Source organism: Stegodyphus dumicola, chromosome X2 (assembly GCF_044657685.1).
Source record: "Stegodyphus dumicola isolate Sdum_Otavi_A_Nest chromosome X2, ASM4465768v1".
Taxonomy (NCBI): domain Eukaryota; kingdom Metazoa; phylum Arthropoda; class Arachnida; order Araneae; family Eresidae; genus Stegodyphus; species Stegodyphus dumicola.
In genome coordinates, this window is record NC_140781.1 from 198,687,877 (window position 1) to 198,713,568 (window position 25,692).

Consider the following 25,692-nt stretch of genomic DNA (forward strand, 5'->3'; position numbering starts at 1 on the left):
ATCCTATACCACACAACTGGCGACTGCCCAGTCAGATTGTTGTTGTAGTACTATTCAATATAGTACATGAGAAAAGTGACCAGCAAAAATATATTTGAGATTAAAAACCTATATATACTGTTGGTTACACTTTGACTGATATGGTCTCAAAAGCTCAGTGAAAGGTCATGTGCCTGACATGGCAGCATATGTATTAAAAAATTTCTAATAGAAAATGAAATAATAATAATACAAAATGCTTATTTCAATTCTTAGGTTTGAATTATGCTGATACTAATCACAGTATGCTCCAAACTTAATGAAGAACTTTCTAATGTGGTTTGCAATAGCTCCAAGTATGTTTGTTCAATTAAGGTTCAATCATATAACAGAGTTCTAACGAGATGAGTTTTTTTCATCTTGCACCAGGTACTGAAAGATCACAGCATGAATCTCTTCTATTCATTACAGGTTTTCAAGTGCCCAATAATGCAATCTGTTTCATTTTAAACACTCCACTATGATAAAATTTTGCCTTGTCAGTCCACATGCTGTTAGCCAAAAACTCCAGCATGTACAGCTAATGTTGATCCCAAAACTGCAGCAACTGTACCTCTAAGATATCAGGCCCTTGCATTAGTGTTGCACTGTACAGGTGAGCTTGGAAGTCATGACCAATTATAAGGCCACTTGCTACAGTGATGTTTTTCCTGTTGCAATGTCAGGATGTCCACGAACTGCATGGGCATTAGAAGAAGGTAAAAAAAACTTATATGGAAATTTAGATAACTGAGTTGCCTCTAATTAAACATGTCTAACGTGCAAAATTCCTCTCAAAATACATTTGGTCTTTGGCTGCTGAAATCTAGCTATAAATTTCACCTATTATACCGATTACACTTATGTGCAAAATTACGACAATTTGCACACTATGTCAAATTTCTAAAAACGAATGGATAGATTTTAATCAAATTTGGCATGAATACATATTTATAACAGAGAAAGAGATTGTACCATTCAAAAGTCATTTTATATATCATATATATATATATATGTAATAATAAAATTCCATAGTCAAGAATACGCTTAAAAGTCTAACTGTATGTTCTTTTCATTTTTAATGGCAACGTTCTCTTATTTGAAAGTACGTGGAATTAAATCCACAGCCCCGTAGTCAAGTTGTTTTTCCCGCCTTTTCTACACGTACAGTTATAGAATGTTCTGGAAATATTTAAAGCGAACTGGATTGGCTGACGTCATTTCTTTGAAGCTCCACCTTTCCAGAGGCTATAAAAGGACTCGCAAAGGAATATCGGGGGACTTTTTCTTAAATGTTACGATGCAGTAAACTACATACAAAAGGTTATTAGTAATTCTTTTTATTTACTCCGGATATCTGATTTTGTAACTGCTATTTCTCCTGAATAATAATAAATGGATCCTGTTCTTTTTAAACTTATCGTCTGATAATTTAAGCTACGACTAAAGCTGGTACATCACATATATATATATTATCAGTAAAGCTCTTAGTACAAGGATGTCCAGAATCCTTCCTGTGATATCAAACTGAAAATGTGTCTAATATGGGATATGGTCCCCTCTCACAGATAGATTGTGCAGCATGATGACATACTGGACAGAAGGCAATTGATTCTACTCCTGTAGCAAGGCAGTTTTCAACTCTTGGACGGTCCTTGGAGGAGGATGAAGAGATGAAAATGCCCCCCACAGCAACCCAGACATGCTCTATAATGGTACGGTCAGGAGATCTGGTTCGCCAAGCCATGCAGTAAATATCCTCGCTTTCCAGGTAATCATCAACCAGCTGAGCCCTACGTGGACGTGTATTGTCATCCATTAAGAGAAACCCAGGACCAACTGTGCCTGAGAAAAGTCAAACATAGGGCTCTAAAATCTAATGCAGGGGTGTACAGCCATTCAACATAACATCTGACACCATCATAATGATTCTTTTCCTGATGATGGAGAGATGATATCACGATCCAGGATTGCTGTAGATATAGGTACGGCAAGAGTCTGCATCCAGGCTGAATCTTGACTCATCTGTAAAAAGCATAGTGCCCCACTGAAGTTTGGTCCAAGATTCATGTTGTTTGCACCATGCTAAACATGCTCTCTTGTGTGTTACAATGAGTGGGATGTAAGCAGCAGGAGTTGAAACTCCTGTTAAACAACTCAGTTCATATGATCTGCGCATGCGCGTTGCCTCAAAACAGAACTTTCACAGAACTAGTAATGGACGATGTAACGAAAGACGTAATCCATGACTTCATTTCTGTGTACTACGTATAATCAGTTAGTAATGTATGCAGTGAATTAATGTTATTAATACAGAAGTCACTTTTTTTCCTAATGAGTAGACTGTCTTCAATTAATAAAAAATTCCTGATTTCTATGCATAGAAGAAAGAAGATCTTCTGAAGAGTTAAGTTTTTTGCCTTTATTCTTAGAAATCTTTAAGCTACTTAATCTTTAGCTACCAATAATCTTTACTCTTGATATTTTCATTAGCAGGTCTTCGGGCATATAGCCCTATCTCATGAAGCCTTCGGCAGCTCTGTAGCCACTTGTGCTTGTGATTGGCCTGCCTCCAATCTACCAAAAATTTCCATCTCATTCCATCATCCATATATACGTGGCTACTCATTTTACCTGATAGAAAATTAGCCAACTCTTGTGAGAAACACGAAGATTGTTATAAAGGAGTATAAGCGCACAAATTGCCGACCCTCCCCTGTGTGCTTATATCTCCCCTACAATGACAGTTCTGCATATGGATGCTTATGTATTCGACTCTTGAGTACTAGCACAATTTGTACCTTTGGTTTAATACTTAAAAAAAAAAGACATAATTTTCAAATTCTCTCAATTTTGTACACATGTGTACTTCAAAGTTGCCACAATAATATTCTAATCTCTGCATTGGAAATTATAAAAAATTTCAATTTTACATGAAGCTTTATAGGCTTATGAAGCTATATAAACTGTCCAAGTGCAAAACATGTGTAAGACCAAAGAAAGCCATATTTTGCCAAGCACCTCCTGTTTCTTCAACCTCAAGTACTTTAGAAGAAGATGAATACAGTGAATTTAATCCTCAGTGAAAAAATAATACAATAATAATAAAATCCCCTGCTTCTCAAGTGAGAATGAAACTAAAAAACTGGAGTAATAGATAGATCAGCAGCAGTTATTGTTCAGTTCTGCTTTAAAAGATATGGGAATTAAAATATATGTAAAATGTTATTCACAGCAAGACCAAGAAAGGAACAAAAATTCGAAATGATCCTGACATGAAAATTGACCCCTTCCTTCTCACTCTCATCAAACTGACAGGGTGAGGTTTTGCCTTCTATATTTCCGGGCTGGTGAGTTAAAAAGCAACATACTAAAAAGATTAAAAGCTATTTATTTCTTTTGCCTGGAAAAAGTTTTATTTCTCATTTTAAACACCAGATGGCAGTACCAGTATAATAATTTTTATGCAATCAGAAATAGTTGGTGTATTTTAAACTAGATGTCAGCACTAATCAAACATGTATTTATGATATATATTTTGTAATCTTATCGTTAGACCAGTTACTTACTTGGTCTCATTGTGAATGCACATGGTTTCTGTTCTGTGATTAAATATATTACTTTTTTAATATCCTGTACATTACAGAATCAGCGAATTGAATTCTGATATTAGTATAAAATGGATCTGAAAGTTATTCTAAAGTAACTGAAGTTTGGTTACTGAATCTGAGAGCAGTGATGATGGATCTGTACTGTTGCCAGGATGAGCATGGACCAAAATTGCCTCTACTTTAGCAGATCACACACACCCACATTTTAAATTTTGGGGAACACCAAAGGTAAATATAAATTTTGACCCAAGTTCTGGTGTCTTACAATATTTTAAGTATTTTGTAAACGAAAATTTAGTGGATCTCATCGTTTCGGAAACAAATAGGTGTGCCAAACAATGCCAAAATTCCCCAGGATTCCGCCTATCTAAAATAGAAAACCTTGGATACCAGTTACAAAGGAATAAATTCTTAAATTTCTCAGTATAGTTATTTTAAAAGGTATTGTGAAATAGGCCAGATACGAAAACGTATTGTAGCAAAAAGCATTCAACACCTTTTTTCAGAAGCATAATGCCTTGTAATAAATTTTACAAAATACACAAATTTCTGCATTTTGTAGATAACGAAACTTTTGATTGTATTACACATCCAAATCCCAAGCTGTAAAAAATCTGGAAAGTGTTAGAGCACCCGAATGAATTGTTTCAAAGAGCTGTAACTCTTGGATGTGATATTGTAATTGGTGAAACCCTCATGCTCTTCAAAGGTCATTTAGGATGGCAACAATATATGCCAAAAAAGAGATCCCGTTTTGGAGTAAAGTCATATTTGTTACGTAAATCAAGTTCAGGGTATATATGGTCACAAATTATATATACTGGAAAAGGTACTGTTTTTGATGCAAAATATAAAGATCTGTTCCAATCAATTCAAGTTATGATGTCACTTATCAAGCCTCTGCAAAAACAAGGATATTATCTGATAACAGACAATTTTTATACCTCACCAGAATTGGCAGACATGCTTTTTAAATTTCAAACATACACTTATAGAACTATAAAACTAAACCGAAAAGAAATGCCTCAAGTATTGGTAAAAAAGAGAATCGCAAAAGGTGAAAATGTTGCTTTTCATCGACATAAAGTTCTTGCCATGAAGCGGAAAGATAAGAAAGATGTTACCATGCTATCTACAGTCCATACAAATGACATGGTAGATGTACAGTGTCATAACAAAGTTGTCAAGAAACTACAAGCGTCACAATATGGGAGCAGTAGATATTAGAGACCAATATCTTGGAAATTACTCTATTGCTCGAAAAAGAGGAAAGAAGTATTATAAGAAAATATTTTTTCATTTGATAGATCAAACTATTTTGAACTCTTTCTTATCTTATTTACAAAAAACAGGGCGGAAAAAATCCCATTTGATGTTTTGTTTATCTTTAGTAGATGAACTTATTGAAATGTATCAGTTAGACACCATTCCAAAAAGAGGCCGGCCAAGCTTGGAGGATAATTCAAACCGTTTGATGGAAAGGCATTTTTTAGACAGATACCCCCCGTTTATATTATGATTAAGTGTAATAAAATTATTTTTTAATTTTTAAAATACACATATCTTATATTTTCCTGGTTTACTGGAAAACCAACATTCAGTCACAGTATCCCTGAATGTTGGCTTTCCCATAAAAATGATTTTTTTATAAATTTCAAGCTAAAAATATTCCAAAAATTAAAAATGAATGCATATAATGTACATACACTTATTTTAAGTTCATACATACATAAAATATGTATGTACATATATATATATATATACACACAATTTTCTTCAATTAAAAAAATAGGCACTTTTATGACCATTTTCTTGAAAATTATCCGATCATTAAGGGGTTAAAGAACAGCTCTTAGTACTGTTAGATAGGTGTGGATCTTGATGGCCAGAGAGGCAAGACTTTGAAATCGACATACATCCATTTCCTCAAAATGGCAGTCAACAATGATATCACATGGACCTCAAACTTTGTAAAAAATAAAAGGCAGCTTTTCCATGCACAAACTAATAAATCCAAATAATAAATTTGGGGTGCAACAGTGAGGAGTGCACTCAAAGGCATATACAGTGGATGGACAAAAATATGGAAACACCTTGTAAAATGCATGTTTGAAAAGAAAGATTGATTGAGGAGTGCACTCAAGGCATATACAATGTATCTGCAAGTGTCAGCCTATCGCAGCAGGAAATACTAGTAATGCTGCAAGTTTTCCTAAGCCAGAGAATGATGCTAGTAATTGCAAAAAGATGATAATGATTAGAATAATTTAATGCACACTACCATGCTGCTTCTTTTGCTCAATGACTGCATTCATCATAAAAAAGAATCATCTCATAGTACTGCTAGAATACATACCATCTCATAGTATAGCCACGTTTTGACTCAAAGATCATGCATACACAGTCTAACAAATTTTCTCAGAATGGGAAATTTATGCTTCCCAACAAAGCATTTGTAGCAGCTCCATTTACATATTATCAAACATTCCCAGCCTGCAAATTTACGCTTTCTAATGAGGCATGCTGTAACAATTCAATTTACATACTCTCATTCATCCATAAGTTTTGTAGGCAAACTTCATTTAGAGACTTTGCACTTTGCAGTTTTATTAGTGATGTATTTATGTCAGTGATCAGATATCACAGCATCTGCATTTCAAGGTTTCTATTCAACTGATTGATCTGTAAAGGCCTAATTTATACTAAATTGGTGATACCTCACAAGTCTCTCTCTTTCATAGCTTTCAGGACAACCAACCTCCAAAATTCATCTCTAAGGACATTGCAGTTGGAATCATTTGATCAGAGTACAGTCATGATTTGATCAGAGTCAGAGATAGACACAACTTCCATAGCTTTAACTTCCTGCACTCAAATTATTTCAATATTCAAGGGTTTTACCATACACCCTGTAGATATACGTATATAAATATATGCTAAAATGGGAATGGTATTTTACACATGCAGTGTGTTTCCCAACTAATGCAACAATCCTTAAAAAATAACAGAACACATTGAAACAAACGCCTTCCATCATAGAATGCACAGTTGCAAGTGCAGTGGATTTGTGTCGGAGGGCAGTCAGGCACACACATAAAAAAGTTAAGGTTTTTCTCAAGCAAGTTCAGTAGTGATGGAGAATGGAGCAATATACAGATGAGGATAATGCAGATAGGCATTTTGTGAACAATCTCAGTGCCAGTAATTGCAAGCATATGCAAATGCTTTATGAATGTAACATACATTATTATGAATCAAATTGTTTGAAACTTTAAACTTCCCGGAATGGTTCTGCTAAGTAGACGATACTTTTACCCTGTTTGAAGGTTATAAAGATGATTTAAATAAAGCTTTTTCATCAATGAATTCTATTGACCCTGCTATTCAGTTCACTTTTGAACTTGCAATTCTCTTTCGTTTCTCGACATTCTGGTCACACGTAACACATCCAACTTCAGTACTACGATTTACCAGAAACCTTCATCGGTTTGCCTTCCACCACATTTTAAATCATGTCATCTGACTAAACAAAAGTTAGCTTCATTTTATTCCTATGTTTTCCGTGCTCTTCAAGTTTGCTCCTCCAAACTATCACTTGATGAAGACCTAAATTATTTAAAAACAATAGCTATTGACAAGGGCTTTTCTCCTAACATTATTAATCAAGCAGTTAAAAAATTCTCATCTCAACACACCAAAAGACACGCTCTTATTTTAGGAGATTATAAAAATTCTGTTGTCATTCCCTTCTTTCCATCAATTAGCTATAAAGTTGCTCATATTTTGCAGAAATTTAACTTTTGAGTCGTTTATTCTCCCATCAATAAAATTCCGAGTTCCATACTCAAGGACCCCATTCCAGATATGAATTCCTATGGTATTTACAGGATTCCTTGCCAGTGTGATTTAATTTACATTGGCCAAACTAAGAGAGCCTTAAAATTTCGCGTCAAGGAACATGAGGCATACGTTAGAAAAAAGGAAACACAGAAGTATTCTGTTGCCCAACATTGTTGGTCTGAAAATCACACTTTCAATTTTTCTGCTGCCAAAATTATTCAAAAACCATCTTCCATTGGTGAACTGGATTTTCTAGAGCAGTGCTCTGCAACCTTTTCTCACCTGCGACGCACAAAAAATCTTTCTGGAATTTCGTGGCACACCAAAGAGTTCTGAGTTATCAAGGAAGTGCCGAAAAAATTCAAATGCTGACACACTTACAATCACACACACAACCACACAACAGTGAAATATATAAAAACATTTAAAATAGACATTATTAAAGAAAAAAATTGTCATTGTGTATTAAATACATGATAAAAAATTGCAAAATGTCAAATACATGTATTTGATTGCGGCACACCTATATCCTACTCATGGCACACCGGTTGCGGAGCACTGTTCTAGAGGCATTTCACATTCAAAAAATCTTTCTGTTCTAGTTGACTCTAATTCCAATCCATCTTTTACCTTCAGCCTTTAAAGAAATTATATTTTAGTTCTGGTTTCATCAACAGATGGCACCAGTAACTTATGTCCTGTTTAGGCTTTCTTATTTTATCTTATCTAATAATTATATCCTATCTCATCAATTTGCGCTTTTGCAGCTGAGGATGATGGTTCGGTAAAACCATCTAAACTAGTCCCGTGAAAATTTGAAAATATAACGCAGATTTTTGTTGTTTGACTTCTAAATTAATAGTTGTTCGGTATGTTATTGTATCTTTGTCATAGTCCTTGTTTTTGAATTTTCGGTACTAAACCTTTACAGTGTCATATGATACAACAGTGGTACCTTAAGCTGTACACATGATTTGGTGGTATTCTGTAACTGACGTTTTGCAACAGAATTCGAAATAAATGATGTTTCTAATCTGGTAGCATGATAGTTCCATTTCAGACATCTTGTACTTAATCATAGCGAATTTTTTTAAAAAAATTCACAACAAAGTGTTCTGAAGAAAGTATCTTTCTTTCAAATGCCAAAAATCATTTGGGAAAATATGATTAAACACACCAATGCAAATTATTTGTACAGACGATATTTGCAGTGGCAAGAAACTTTTGTTACAAACCTGAGACAGAAACATTTAAATGCCAGCCATGTTAGAAGCTATACACCAGGTGGCACAGCGACCTGATATTAGCACTGGAGTAGCTGTTAAATTTGCCATATCATGGTGAATTAATCACACACTATGATTTAACGAGTTTTATGCATTTAATGTGTACATCTAAATGATATGCACTGCACACAAGAGTTGCAGTCCAAAGAACTGAATTTGCACTGTATTTGCATGAGGTTTCCTACAGCAGAACACAGTACATCTGGAATTTCCATCATAAGTTCTTTTTGGATGAAAACCCATTTACATATGAAGGCATCTTCAATGCACATAATGTGATGCAATTCCTGCCCACATTTCCAATCAACGAATTTTCAAAGCATAGGTAGTTATGTTTTATCTCAGTGCACTATATCTTTTACTGGAATACCTGGAACGGACAAGTTCCCTAATATTCCTGCAACAGAACTGTTATAGCATGTTCCATCAGTCACTTACCAGAAATATGGTTCCACCATAACAGCACACAAGCCAACATAAAGACAGTTCATGTATGCTTACCAGCATGCCACATTTTTAGGCAAGTAAACTGGCCAAGGAATGAATGACTTGGTTCCCTAACTGCACACCATACTGACAGCTCAGTGGACAGAACTTTTCCCCCATGCTCACCAAAATTATTGCTTTACAATTTTTTTTTATGGGGACACCTGAAATCCCTCATGTATGAGACCATTCTTCTTTGAAGAAACATGTCCCATATCTGGCTGAAAAACATGCACAATAACTTCCTTGTGAACCCTTTCTTGAAAACCAAGCTTCTTTATAATAATTCCTTTCTTTTTTATGAATTTTTAAAATTTTAAAGAACTTTTGGCTCACCCTGTATTTAACTTTTGAACTTTACACTTACTTTATTATTTCTACCACTAATAATTTCGATTTCTTTTTGAAAATATCTTGCTATTCTGATTTAATGGCTATACTCCTGTTTTTAACTTTTGAAGGTTTGCTTTTGGCTTTAATTAATCTACTTTTTATATCACTGCATGTATGGCAAATGTGGTAATGGTAAAATCAGATCTGCATCACATGTAACACAGTGATCAATCAAAGCTTTTCTATATTAATAACATAATTTAATCCTGTAGAAATCACTGGATGGGGAAACCAGATAAGGTTCAATTTTTGATTTTTTTTTCATTCAAAACAATAATTTAGCTGACATTAAACATTACATTTTGAGCTTCATAAAATGAGAAACATCTCACTGGATCCAGTGATGCTCTTCCATAACAAGATCAAGAAGAGTTCTCTACTTCTACTCTTCTTATCTCCAATTCTGAAATAAAAGTGAGAGGCCACTCAAATTTCCCATGTTTAAAACTTTTTCTGGTCATTCAGTTTCATTGTGAGAGGGACCCTGGGGCTGAGTGAGTAAAAGTTCTCATGGGAAAGAAAACTGTTAATTATAAACATATACTGCAATATTACGATGTTTTACTTCTCTTGAATTATTTTTTTTTTCTTATGCTTTTTGTTCCATTGATTTTTGGCTGATACAAGAATTGTAAAAAAATTATAGTAGTCTTCATTATTAAATATACATACATATTTTATTTTTAATATATGATTAGGTAGTATTTTACCTTTGCAAAGACAGTAAAAACTTCAGCTATACCTCCATTACTGATCCAGATTTTACTGCCATTTAACGTAAAATATTTTCCATCTGCTGATGGTACAGCACGAGTTTTGATAGACTAGAAAATCAAAGAAATACAATTTAATTAGCAATTAGACAGTAAAGGAGAAATGCAATAAAGTTGAATTTCTATATGTAGAATACATAACCATAAGCTTTATAAAAATTTTCTAGTAATGATGAATTCCAATAAATATGTCCAATATACAGCCACAATCTTTCTCTAAGATTACAAAAATTTTCTAATGCTAAATTTCCATAAATATGACCAATATGAAACAGTAAGCTTTATAAACATTTTCCAGTTGACATACATAAATTTTTAATAGTGTAACTAGTTTTGAAATATAATTTTTATGAAGATTATGAATATGGTTAACATGTAACCATAAGTTCTGGAAATAAATTTCTTGCTTAGAATTAAATCGCACAGAGGGGGGGATGATTTACAAAACAAATGTATACATATTTCCTTTATTATAATTTAACTATGACAAATAAATAATGACCTTAAATAAATGGTAGCTGAAAATAAAAACACCATTTTATGGAAATGCCAAACAGTTTATATAACTAAAAGTTTAATGAATAATTTACAATATTTCTTGAAAATATTACAAGAAATGTATGAATTTCACATTTGGGCAAAATTCATGCAGAAAAACTAAATGTTGCAGATATTTTTACTTTAGATGCACAAAAATGTCAAATAAGACCATATTATGCTATCCATAAAGAAGAATATTTATTACTCTGACTTAAGTAAGAAACAGAACAAAAAATGAAAATGTATTTTTCATCAATCATCTTTTGATGAAGAGATATTTAGTACTCATATGACAGGAAGTTGTTTTAATTTAAATAATTTCAACACTTTTACAGAGGAATACAGAAGAATTTTCTCTAACAGGGCTCGTACACATTTCTGCACATGGAAATTAAGTGCTTTTAAGGACCATTAATGAAAAAAGTTAAGGACCTATGAGCAAATGGGAACTGAACAAATTCAATAAAAAATATTATCTACACCTGAATTTCACTTTTGTAATACCACCCTAAAGATAAAATAGATCTCTAAGTAGTCTGCATTATTACTAAACATGAATTAATTAACATAATTATTAATAAGTTTGAGAATAAAATAAACTTTATGCAATTTATCAAGTAGCATTAAATATTTTACACTTAGAACAGATGGACATATTTGAAAGAAGATAAGTGACATTTACGTTTCACTCACAGCTTTATGTTGATTTTTTTTAAATGTCTCATTTTGTCCCATACTAGGTCAGTCTAGAGTTTGAGTAAATAGCAGGTAGATTTTATGTCAAACGGCATAAGTTAAAATAAGTAGTAAGATCATAATCAGCATGATTCAGAACAAAAGACTGAATGTTGTTATTGCTGCTGCTTGTCTAGAGAGAGAACTGCTCATTACAACAAACCTGAAAGGCCTGATGTAGGTTCACAAGTGCTGAAAGTTAGTCAGGCTCTGTTTGATGCAGTTAGTGTTGTAGCTTCATGTAGAGTTTCAGGGATTGTAACCCTGTTAATATACTTTAAGGTTCTAATATGCCATTAAAGCACCAGAGGTGATAAGTTGTTTTGTATTATTTTAAGTCTCACTAGATGCAAAGAATAAGTTTTACTTGAATTTTTATGTTTTTGTGTTTTATCTTATGACTACACTGAGTATTAATGAAAGGCAATAACTCGCTTTAATACATGGAGATAATTTTTAAGGGTAACCAGTTAGTTATAAATAATTAAATTAGGTAATTAGATAACCTTAGTCATTATGGATTTACATAGCCAACAATTAAATTTTATTTTTTAACAATATTTGTTAAAAAAGCCCCATTAAAATCAAAATTTAATCAAATTTCACAGTTTAAAATGCATGTAATTTATAACATTGATTCTAAAACGATATTAGGATAATTGCATATTAAAAGCTACAAAACATTAATGTTTTGTAACAAAAACACTCGACAAAATATTTATCTGTCATTTTAATTTGAAGCCTTCCCAACCATTTTGCATACTTTATATTGATTTTCTTCTCTTTAAGCATCTTTTCTAACAATCAGAGATTTGTCTCAAAATGCAAACCAATGCTCTTGCTAGTTTCTGCATCAATCTAACTGCTTTATCTCCTAACTCTTAACCTCTCTACTATGTACCTATGAGGGTTTACTTGATCTGGTAAAAGTTAAATTGTCGAAAACCCCCAACTGATGTGAAGCAAACTATTGCCATGTCTGACAATAACTAAAATATCAGACAAAGGTTTAAATAAGCCTCTTATATAAAAAGAACTTAGAATACAAAGGCATGTTCTGATGCTAACAAAATCATTTACAGCTCATGGTGACGTAATTAAACAAGAACAGTCAAATTCAAACTAAAAGTGTGGACTAGTGGTCAAAGATTATACAATTTAATTTTAATTTGGCTCAGTAATTCTATCATATGAGGAAACAAAAATGGGAAATTATAGTAAAGTCTGAAATCATAAACAATTAGGTAATTTACATAATAATTACTGCACATTTTCTTTGAAGAATAATTTTCTTTGTCTTTATTCTTTTCTTTCTTCAACACATTTCCTCTTCATTTTAGAATTTTTTGATTTAATTAGAGATTTCCGTTATTCTAAAAAACATGAATTGCATTTAGAATGTATAGAAAATGGCTAATTTTATTTCTTTAGTAATATGAACATTCAGAAGAAATATATATGGTAAAGGCCGGTTACAGAGCTGTTGTGGCAGAATTTTTAGAATTTAGTGACACATCAAACAACAAAATCTAGAAATGGCAAAACTTTTAGAATTTAGAGCAGACATTGGAAGCAGAATTTAGATTCCACAGCGATTGCATCAGGTGGGAAAATGCCTAGTGCCAGCTCTGTGTATGATGCATTAAAACATATTAGATGAATCTTTTAAATTGTAAGTTTTCAATTTCTTTATTAATAAAAAAAATTACTTTCTATAATGCCTGCCCATGTGACAAGATTAGAAGCATTTTTGATATTTTCCACGTTTGTGTCTAGTGAAAAGTAGAGAAAATAAAGGGAAGATAAACATGTTAAGAAAATGATTTTAGTATCAGGAGTAAAACATTCAAATAGTATGTTTTCATTGTTCTTCCAGACGTTCTGCCAAAAGTAAGAAATTCATCGCAAACTTTCAGTAAAATACATCCATTACATGTTGATACCATGGAGACATTTTTAATTTTGTCACATATTTTTCAAATCTTCTACAATCGTGGGTCTATAAATCTTGCCTTCAAATCCTTCTAAACTTTCCAAGCTGCAATGTCTAAAATACTAAAGAAAAATTATCCCTACCAATTCAGTAACAGCAAAAAGCCAGAAATATTTTGGAAAAAAAAGAATGGAAAAAGTGTAAAATTAATTTTATAGAGAAAACTGATACACATTCTGAGAATTTTGAATATTCTGAGACAATTACATGGGAACAACTTTTACTGTGAAAAAATTAAAAAGAAGATATTTTTAACTAATTACATAGCTAATTTTGCTTTTGTTAAGAGCCATTTCGTAAATTGTGCTTTATAGCATTATACCTTTTTTATTTTTCAGATTCAAAATATTGTATAATAAGTTGGCAAAATGAAATTTTATATGACAGCGAAAATTAAAAATGTTTCATTTTAATGTTATTTTTTAAATATAATTTCAATATATTACCATTATTTTAATGAAATTTATCAATGTTAGGATGTTTTAAAAAATTGTCCAAAAATTATCAGATCTTGGAATTAAAAATTTTCTATAGAAACTGATCTTAAAACTGCCAAATGTTGATAAGTCACCAAATTTAGAACTATTTAATACAAGAATTCACATCTCCAAAAGCGAAAAGTTGTTTAAGAGCTCTTTATTAGAAAAAAAATGAATTTCAAAATGCTTATATCTCACTTCTTGCTTAGAAACTATTATATTAGAAATAGAAACAAATTATAACCCATAAACCCATTCAAAAGATAATCATATATGCCAGTGAATCGCCGAAAATATTTTTCCAAAATGCTAATTCACACTCAAAATGGCAGTCATAAAACAGACAGAAATTTCACATGATTAAGGACCTTCTACTGTTTTTGGCCAAAATTAAGGACTTTTAAGGACCAAAAATTGATTCCAAAAAATCTAAGTACTTTTAAGGACCGTGCAAACCCTGTCTAATTGATGAAAGAAGTGGAAAATTCTACATGCTTCCCAGGAGTAAACTGAAGGTCCTCCAGGATTAATATCATTACTTCCAAAAGCCACACACCAGGCTGGGTCATGAATATAAGGGATACTTTACATCAGTGGTCCCGAAAGTTTTGTTATATAATTATGAATATTTTACATAATCTTAATTACTTATAAATATAATCTAATAGTTAACAATCATCAAATGCATTTATTATTATTCCATTATACTACTGCCTTTAAAAATTTTCCATTTCCTCTTTCAATTTTTAGAGGATTTATACACAGAGGGGTTGCAGCAGTAAAACATTTTACCACAGTGTTACATCACAGAACACAAATGTGTTGTTTTTCACTGAAAAATGTGGAAAAAGCCATAAAATAGAAAGAAATTAAGTAATTATTAAGAGCCAAAGTATAACATTTGAAATGCAATGATGTGAATAAATGTTTAGGAAATATAACATCTGTTAATATGTTTCCGACTAAAATTAGCACCTTTGCAATTTTTATAGACAAATAAAAGTGCCTATTTATATACTCACCCCAGCATCAGATCCACTGCTTGGCTCAGTTAGACAATAAGCAGCAATATTTTTCCCACATGCTAAATCAGGCAGATACTTTTTCTTTTGTGATTCATTTCCAAATAACAGAATACCTTTAAACCCAATAGACTGAAATATTAAATTACATGAATTATTAATATCACAAAAAATAAAATATACCTATTTTAAAAACTGCATCTGCACCTTTTTCAAGTAACTTGTTCCAAAAATGAAAACTCTTTCATGTACATGTAAATGATTTATGATATACTATAACAATGTCATGATTTATAATGATGATAATCACTAGACACATACAAGACAGAGCAGCTTCAAATGTATAATGCTGAAAGTACTTCACATATAAAGAAAAATACCAGACATATAAGCTGTTTGTTTCAGGACTAGTTAACTTCTTTATATTTTTGTTTAATATGCAGAATGGCTTGTGAGGGGTTGTCTCTGAACACTTCACAAACCGGTCTTTCATCGCATTTCTGAATGAGATCACTGAGATATTCTTTTCTAAAACTTTTTTTAAAATCCCTAAAAATAACATTGAAATACTTGCCCTTAACCTGTCTGTAATGATTGCAATGGTCTTTGCATCAAACATTATTTCCCACACTTTAGTTCACTAAAACTAATAGTATTTTTTGGAAAGCAGAGATTTTCCACTATTTAATTGTTCTCCCAAAAGATAATTGCATCATAACTAATATATTTTGTAAAACTGAAAGAAAATTGCTAAAAGAGGTTGTCAGATAATGCAACATTTTTACAATTAATCCATATGACAAAAGTGATGGCAGCTTCAGTAACAATGAAAATATAATAGAGCAGTAGCAATAACTTATATCATTTGTCTTTTTTTACATCACAAAGAAGTATTATTGTTCAAATAGTTTTGGGAATCAAACATTTAGATTTTCACATTACTGTATTTTATGGTTGTATATAAGTTCCAGCAGATACTTTTGTAAGCAGAATCAGCTTTCAATTTACAATACACCTGAAATCAGTCAAATGATGTCAATCGCTGTTTAGAACGAGAATTCAATAACAGAATTATGGGTTCACATCTACACGAAGCAGGGTGTTTTATATTGTTCCGAAAGGCAAAAGTCATTACAATTTTCACAAAGACGTTTTTGAAGCACAAAACACATATGCGGACATAACAGTGAAAATGTTCGTTTCAAAACTTGGCACAAAAGGTACACACACAGCCACATCGATCGATCCGATTCTTATACATTCTAGAAGCTGGCATCATTACCCCAGCTTCAGTTCATTTCAGTTCACAACATCCTCCCCCTGTTGAGACTTGGGAGTGTCTCAATTTTATAACAAGTATAATTGAATAAATACAATCTTTTAGGTGCTTTTACACACCTATCAGAAGAAAATCTTTCCATTATTCCATCGTTAGGAGGCAAACTAAACTTCCGAAGGTCACCGAGAACCAAATTCCCCCTCTGCCGTTTTATTATTTTCAGTTAATACTGTTCCAACTGCTTGTAGCTCTAAAGGGAAGAACTACTGCACCAGTTGCAACACACTTCCGTGTTGAGTTTTAAGCCTAACAGTGCAAACTTTCCCATCCCGACCAGGAGTCAGTTCAGTAAACTTTGTAATAGGCCAAAATAAACACCTTTTATTATCATGACCAATTAAAACTATTTCACCAATTTTTGGTTCACAAACCGGTCTTTCATCGCATTTCCGAATGAGATCACAGAGATATTCTTTTCTAAAATTTTTTTTAAAATCCCTAAAAAGTTTTCTTTGGTGTCTTAATTTTTTATTTAATTTTTGGGTATCCAATTCATTAATATCCCTAACACTGGAACAATGGTTTTCAGTAAGAAACATAGTAAGTGTAAGAGGAATTAATTCCAGTGGATTCTCTGATACATATGCTAATGGTCCACAATTAATGATTTATTCACAGTCACAAATTACAATCTTCAGTTCTTTTTGATTCAACACAGATTTACTTAAAGTTTGCTTTAACAATTCTTTTACAATGCGAACCAACCTTTTCTACCAGGCTGCGGTGGGCAGTATAAATTTCCAAATTATGTATTAAACCTTTTTTAGAAATCTTATCCCAATTTAATTTAGAAAGATCATTATGTGTGCCTCTGAAATTAGTTCCATTGTCACATTAAATTATGCTTGGCCTTCCTCGCCTAGTGATAAACTGCCCAAGCACCAACAGAAAAGCATCTGAAGATAAAGAATTTACCAATACCAAATGAATGGCTCAAAACACAGCACAATCCACACTTTTCCCCAGTTTTCAAAAACAACGGCCCCGCTAAATCAATCCCTATAACTTTGAAAGCTACAGAATCTGAAACTCAGTCTGGTGGCAAAGATGTAGGTTCACTTGACATAGCTTCAACCTTAAAATGTTTACATCTCAGGCAATTGTGTAAGACATTCTTAACAGTTTTCCTAGCTTTAATTATCCAATAACTTTCTCATAATTAGGTTTGCATTATTTGTATGCCAGTATGAAAATTTTTCAGATATACAATTTTGATCAATAATTGAGTAAATTGACATTTGTCTCACAATAATATTGGATATCAAAAGGATTCTTCATCATCTCGCATTATCTTAGTCCTTATTCTTAAAATACTGTCCTTATCTTTAAACATGATAAATTTCAAAGAGTTCACATCAGGTAAATAGTAGCTCTGAACTAAACGAATGAAACACTTTTGAGAATTCTCCATTTCAGAAGAGGAAGGCTCAGGGTTATTTCACTTAATATGACTCTGCCAACAATTATTCACAGATCTTAAAACCCAAGCAAACATTCAAATCAATTTATCATAACTTCATATATTGTTTCGATGACCAAGGGGTGCATCTTTTGCCAAATCAATAGTCATCATTTTAATCTTTCTCTTTTTATATCTACTTCTTTAAACTGGCTATCAATTTTGCCATCTAGCCAACACTGAAGACTTTCTTTTAGCCACAAAGGACCTTTCCCACTACTCAGAAGCAATCAAACCCCAAGCAGAACTGCCCGCAGCAGTAAGACAGCAATATTCATACTTCCCAGAACATGTTTCCATGCCTGAGGTTTTGTCAACTGACAAATTTCTTTAACTTAGTTGACTATGAAAACTGACCAGTTTCACAGTTCCTTTATCCACCAAATGGCTGTAGCAGAATCAGATCAAAGAGTTATTTTAAGATTCAGTAGCTCAAGTGCTTTCATATTAGATTTTGCAAGCCTAGCACCTATACTACAAGGCACCAATTCCAATTGTGGCATACTCAAAGGTTTGAGATGAGCTACTCTAGACTTTGCTCAAACAAGATATACCTTCACCTCAGAATGAACTATTGATCGAGCAAAGATGCATGCAGCATATGCCCCTTGGCTAGCATTCACAAAAACATGCAATTCAGAGGGTGAATTAATTGTCAAATAATGAGGCAAAGTTGCATTTTTCAATTCAGGTACATCTTTGTACCATTTTGAGAATTTGTTTACAATATCTGGCAGTAGTTCACAATCCCACGTTATTTTTGACTTCCAGAAATTTTACAATAGTAGCTTCGGAAGCAATGTTGTGGAAGACAACAAGCCATGAGGATCAGAAATATTTTGTACTATTGACAAAATTAATCTCTTGGTTATTTTCATTTCGCACACCAATAGCTCTAAATTAATACAACACCTTAAAGTGTCATTATTTTTGTTATATATATCATAAACTGAATTATAACTTCATCACAGGGATAACAGCGTTTATTAGGAGAATGGAAAAGGTAAGCATTCACAATACAGAAGCGATCAACATTACTGCGACTCTATAACTGAAGTTCAGAGCTTAAAGCTGGCAGATTGCCCAAAACATAGATTACGTCATTTAACGCTCTGAAAGGCGAACACAAGCTAATAAAGAAAAGGAAATCACATTGATCATTGCAGCTTCTGACATTCGGAGGTATAAAATATACAACAATTTTTAAGTCCAGATTATCCCTAAAACAGAAGTTTCTCCAGAATGCTTGTCAACATTTTTACAGGCAACATTGCTTTCAAAGCCGCACAAATTAAAACAGTTTTTAGAGACATGTTTAACTTTGCCTGTTCTATAAAGTGAACTTGTTCATTAATATTAAAAACTCAAGTTACATAATTATCAACATAAAATGAGTTCTCCAACTTTTTAGCAGTTCATCATATGGTGGAGGGCAGTTCTCTAGGAGATGTATTATAGATGCATTCAATAAATAAGGGCTAGAACAAACTTGTCTACAAATTTCTTGCCCTTCATTACACGGACAGAAAAATCTAAGAAAATCTCTGTCTTTGGATGGAAGGGATAACATTAAAAAAGGCCTTTTTAATATTTGCATTTACACCGTTTGGATACATTCTAAAACAGTCAAGAACATCGGGTATAATTTTTATTAAATTAACTAACTTCTTTAAATAAACAATTGTTTAAAGAAAGTATCCCTCTCTGAGAGTTGGAAGCGGCAAACACCGGACCAATTTTTGAAGTTTTACTATCTAATTTAATCACCAGACTGTGAGGCAAATAGTGACATTATTTACTCAATTTCCAGTACAGGTTCAATTATACTCCTTTTTTCCCATTCCTGGAACATCTTTTGATAGTCATTTAAAAGTTTACCACATTTTAATTTGTTAATCACTTTTTCATGCCACTTCCAGGTCAGTTCTTTATCAGATAAATACGTAATATCGCATTTCCATGATAATTCCGATTCGTATCTCCCATCAGGAAGAATTTTCATTTTGTCTTCAAAATCAGTTAAGCTATCTTTCTTCTTATTAGATTCGGATGAATCAGCCATTCCTAAAATTTTGAGTTCCTACACAGCACTCAAAGGAATATTCCCAACATGCATAGACAAAGTAGTTAAAATGCTACCCCTTGTGCATGAATTTTGCTTTCCAATTACTGTCTACCCAAGTTTAGTTTTCAAGGCTGTACGACCTGAATCCAGCCACTAAGTTCTCAGTCAACAATTTTTCCAAAACATCAACTCCAATCAAAAGGTCAATCTCGCTTTCCTTATAAAAAGAATCTGTTAAATCCATTTTATTTCATTTCAAGTCCTCTAAAATTCTACAGTCATTAATTTTTGGAATAAATCTGCGCATCCTCTTCTCTGAAAGAACTTCAAAATTGCAAATATATGACTTTTTTAAATCACTAATTTCAATAGAAAATAGCTTGTGTTCCTTCAGTTTTGTTTCATCCCCTCCAAACAGTGCATGTACCACAGTTTCTTTACGAAGTGCAGGAATGTTCAGTAATGTCATAATTCTTTTGTTTACATAACTAATTTGGCTAGCTGAATCACAAAGAGTGCTAACTTTCCACTCTTGGGCTCAAGCCAAAATGACTACAAAAAGCGTTTGCCAAGTAAACGGTTTTGCTTCTTTGGCAATTAGAGAAAGAATTTTCTATTTTACATATATTCCTTTTTCCTTGTTCAGGACACATAACATCAAAATAGGAATTATTACACTGAACACATTTCAACTGATTTTTAACATTACAAAATTTGCTTAAATGACCTGCCCTTTTAAGACATAAAAAACATGCACCTTTCTTCAACAATACTTGCTTAAAGTCTTGCTTTAAGACATTTTTTGCTGGGGTGAAACTTATCACAAAAAAATACAATTAAGGTGCTTACCTGTATTATTATCAAGGCTTATTAAGGCAGAGGCCGTCATGAGTTCACTTTCTTCTGGTTTTCCAGGAACAGAACTCTTACTTTTGGAATTAGTGTGAGAAAACCCACTTCTTGGTAATGACACCATTTCTTCACCTTGAACTTCTTGGCAGAAAAAATTCATCAGCTGTTTTAAAGTACAGGAACTCTTGGAATTACTTGCCTCGTAATTTCTCCTTTCCCAGGTAAGCAACATTTCCTCTGGAAGGCAATTTTCCACTAATGGAATTAGAAAAACCACTGTACTTTTCTTGCATTCTTCCTAAGCTTTCCAAAGCTGTCAGTTTAGCTTCCAGTTCGTCATTATAAAGCTGCTAAATCAGCCTTGGTTCTAGTCATGGCATTCTTCATAACCATGCTTAGTAAGTGACCAACATAAAATTTAGACAAGTAAATCATCTCTTCCAAAATCTTATTTTAACAGCTCAATAACCTTTGGATAATTCTCCGCTGTAGCCAGAAAACTCTGAATGCAACATTCAGCTTTCGATTTTGGCTCCACAGACAGTACCAGATATTGCATCTTATCTTTATCAGCCAGATATTGCATCTTATCTTCAGGTAGAGACCTATCCTCATGAATTTTCTGAAATAAGCTCCAGAAAGACAAGTATTCTTTTGGCTCATCTGAAAATTCTTTAATCTCAATTTTTGGCAATTTAAAATTTCACCTTTTCATTTTTAGCTGCAGAAGCTTTTGGAGTTTTTTTTTTTTTTTTTTTTTTTTTTCACTTTAGCACAAATTTCTACATGCCTGTCCCTGTATGTTTCTGCTTCTCCAAAATCACTGGGGCACAATTTCATACCATCTCAGTCTTCAGCAAATTTTGAGCAATAAAAGATTGACAACTTTCAGGTCTCTGGAACTTATCAGTAATTTGAAGCCATAAAACAGAAATTTCACTTACTTCAACAGCTTCTTTAACCAATTCATTTTCAATTTTCTTTAAGCAGAGAGTAAAAGATGTTTCCAGATCCTTTCTTTGCGTTTTTAACGCATTCAAATCCATTTTCAAGGAATAATTCAAACTACAAAATTCTAAATTCAAAATACCTGCCCACATGGGGATACCCACCTTTTTATGTTGAGAACGAGAATTCAATAACGGAATCATGGGTTTGCATCTACATGAAGCAGGGTGTTTTGTATTGTCCCGAAAGGCAAAAGTCATTATAATTTTCATGAAGACTCTTTATTAAAGCACAAAACACATACGAGGACATAACAACGAAAATGTTCGTTTCAAAACTTGGCACAAAAGGCACACACACACATAGCCACATCCGTCGATGTGATTCTTATGCATTCTAGAAGCTGACATCACTACCCAGCTTCAGTTCACTTTAGTTCGCAACCATCGCTGTCACAGGACATGTCAAAATAAGTGAGTTCATGAAGTTTATAGGGAAAATTATATTACATGCAAAAATACAATGTGGAAATTCATGTTAATCTATTCTGAAAAATTTAAAGCAAAGATAGCTTTACCAGTGTTTAGGTATATGCCATGAGTAAGTCAGAAAGAGACTTAAATGTCTGGAAAACTATCACATAGTAATATCAATGGATTAATGTAGTATATAATGCAACTATTTTACACAGTGCTCTTTCAATAAGTATCCACTGAGAATAAAAATAAAACTGGCTAGCTACATTTTTTTATTTCACATAATAAAATATTTTCATTTTGTGCCACTATACATGTATAAAATGATTCATCAATGAAGAAAATTATTACCTGATGTGCACCTAAAACAATGCCAACTCCAAGATCATAACGCCCAACTTCTTCCACCATTCTTGCATACTGTGTATTGTTTAAACCTAGCCCCCCATATTCAACAGGAACTTGAAGTCCAAAAGCTCCTAGTTCACTAAGTTGCTTCATAACATGATCTTCTGCTTTAGCCAACTCATCATTTTTATCTGCATCATTAACTTCCTAGTAAAATATTTTTCTCTTTAAATTAGCAAATATACATTTAAAAATATTGACAGCAATATTACAAAGTTTCAATTTAAACACACATACAGTGACAAAGAGATAGTAATCCACATAATACAACAATTTAATTTACAATAATGCAGATTTACACTGGTTTACAAATTAGCAAAAATGTATTTAAAAAATGAAAACATAAAAATTTAAACAAGATATGCTGCAAACTCTATATGCTGTCAATTTTAACAGACGAATTACAGAATGTCAGCTTATTTTGATAATAAAATACTTTAAAAACTTTTTACTAGTAATTAAGACACTAATAAAATGTATAAGCACACAGTAGATATAACTGATTATAAAACATACAGTGGCTACAGTAAGGGATATGCATTCATTATGGAGAATTTATATTCGAAATCACAAGCACACAAAAAGAAAACAAATATGGAGATTCCAAATGTGATTAAACATTTTTACTTAGTGAGTACTGAAACAGTTCACCTCGTTTACTAGGAGGGTCAATGCATGCATGGATATGCGATCATATTATATTCTGCCTGCTCACCCCAAAAAGTTGCATATTTGTTAAGATTTTTCAGACTATATTTCCAAACTGAAATATACATTTTAAAAATTTGCTTATGTTTTTGGTGCAATAATTCTGCAATTATTTGCCATGGCTGTAGGGGCTGGACTGATAAAGATGCATATTACTCTCTTTCTGATGTTATTTTAAGTTTTAATGCTTAATTCATGTCCATTGGTTCAGAAACAGGCTATTTATTTATTTATTTTGTTGCACCAATCCCCTGATGCCAATGCAGTAAAAGATGTAAATTTCTTATTTCATTTTTGGCATGTTTACTGCCAGTTTTCTTAGTTTACCACTGTACTTTTGGTATTTGCATATGTTTATCCCAAATCAAATATGGGATGAATTTTAAATGTATTATTTCTTTACTTTATTTTGTGTGTGTGTGTATATATATATATATATATAGGGTATTTCAACAAGGAGAGATAGATTACATTTAGACAATGGAAAATCACATAATGATGCATGGTCGGAAACACTTTCTTGGCGAAGTAGTGATGACACAAAACACACACACACAAAAAAAAGGGGGACGGGCACAAACAGTATGACAAAACATGTTTAGTATGACATAAACTGACAAATAAGAACAAAAATACACAATAGTCGCCATTAAAGATGTTTGAAATAATGACCCAGGGCCATGATAAGCATGGAAGATGCATGACGCACAGCTCCTGGACCATGGTCTGGGTCGTAATTTCAAACACCTTCTTTGATGACAACTACTTGTTTTTGTTCTATTTCTGTTTCCCTTGCACTAAGCAGAATAAACATTATTCTCACCCTGTTCATGTGCTTCCTTTCTTGCATTACGTGTCATCACTACTACACCAGGAAAGTGTTTCCGACCAAGCACTGCTATGTGCTTTACCATCGCCTAGATATACTCTATCTCTCCTAAAAGTTTGTAACTAATTTGCTGAAACACCCTGTATAACACAATCTCTCTAGCACTAACAGAGGCAGCAAAATTTTTAAATAATCATTCTAAGTGAATTTTGATCTGCATCAAAGAACTTGTGGTCATAATTTATAAACAAAGCTAATTTTGAAAATATATTAGAATAAAAGTTATTGCTTATGTAAAACAATATACGAATAAAACTCTACAATATAAAATTGTATCATTAAAAGTAATAACATCCACAAACAAAACTTAAACACAGTTTTTCATAAAACTATAAAGTTATAAAAAGAGTATTGCCTCAAAAAATTTTTTAGGAGGTTCAACCATCATCTTCAAAGTTTCTTTATCTTCAGAGTCTAAAACTAAAAAAAGAAAAGAATGTATCATCATTTCAGTGTTTAAGAAAAGAAAATTGAAACCACTATTATTTATTCTTTGAAATAAACATAAATACAATATCTATAAAAAGAATTTGTTATTTTCACATCCAGTATTGTGCAAGCTTCATAATTTTTTTTTTATAAAAGTACAAAATCACAAATGCTAACTACTGTTAAAATTCCATATGCATGTGGGCAGTTAGACTTTTCACATGGTTAAAGCAAGATCACAGGGCAGACCATCAGGAATGTTCACATAGCCAAGCCAGCTATCTTGGCAACTCAGAGATGAATCAATGCATCTAGTGGAATGTCATGAGCTCAGCACATGCAAATCCATTCCATAATGCTGTGAGCATAAAAGAGGAGACTGCCCTGAACAACAGAGATTTTTTTGCATCCCGAGAAAGCTGTCCTCTCGTGGAAAGTAGTTCCTGGGAGCTCAGTGTAAAAGCAAAAATTTGATAGTACGATAATGTTCTTGTCCTGATATAATTGTCTGCAATTACAATACTAGACTGTTACTTATGATCCATCATATGAGCATTTCCTATTAAGTATTTAATGAACATGGAAATTGGTTCTTTCTGATTATTCCTTCTTCCCTGAAAAGAATTCATGAAGCAATGAATGCCGCTGAAACAGACAACCCACGGCATTGTCAAAATGCATTTAAGTGGCAGCCCAGGTATGTGCATGCACATTGCAGATGAGTACAGATTTCCACCTTCAAATTCCACAACTATTTTTCTTATTATTGTTTGTTTTTGCACTGAGTACCTTTTTTTTTTCCTGTGGAAGAAAACGTAATGAGACTGTGCAGATTGCCAGATGATGAAAAAGAAAGTGTTGGATTGCTTCATAAATATGGAAATTTGCCTAAAGCAGAGAATGCAAAAATTCATATTCCATGAAATTGTATTTCTCAAACGAT

At 32.7% G+C, this 25,692-nt stretch overlaps 1 protein-coding gene across 2 annotated transcripts in view; it reads right to left on the reverse strand.

Annotated features, from left to right (window-relative positions):
* Positions 1-25,692, reverse strand: part of LOC118199840 (very long-chain specific acyl-CoA dehydrogenase, mitochondrial-like) — an 86,320-nt gene that overhangs the window by 35,407 nt on the left and 25,221 nt on the right. For both annotated transcript variants that reach the window (XM_085809559.1, XM_085809558.1), the window contains exons 4-7: positions 24,676-24,740; positions 22,667-22,870; positions 15,177-15,308; positions 10,345-10,458 (exon numbers count right to left, since the gene is read on the reverse strand). In XM_085809559.1, the coding sequence (XP_085665685.1) occupies positions 10,345-10,458; positions 15,177-15,308; positions 22,667-22,870; positions 24,676-24,740 (515 nt within the window). The remainder of the gene's footprint in view (positions 1-10,344; positions 10,459-15,176; positions 15,309-22,666; positions 22,871-24,675; positions 24,741-25,692) is intronic.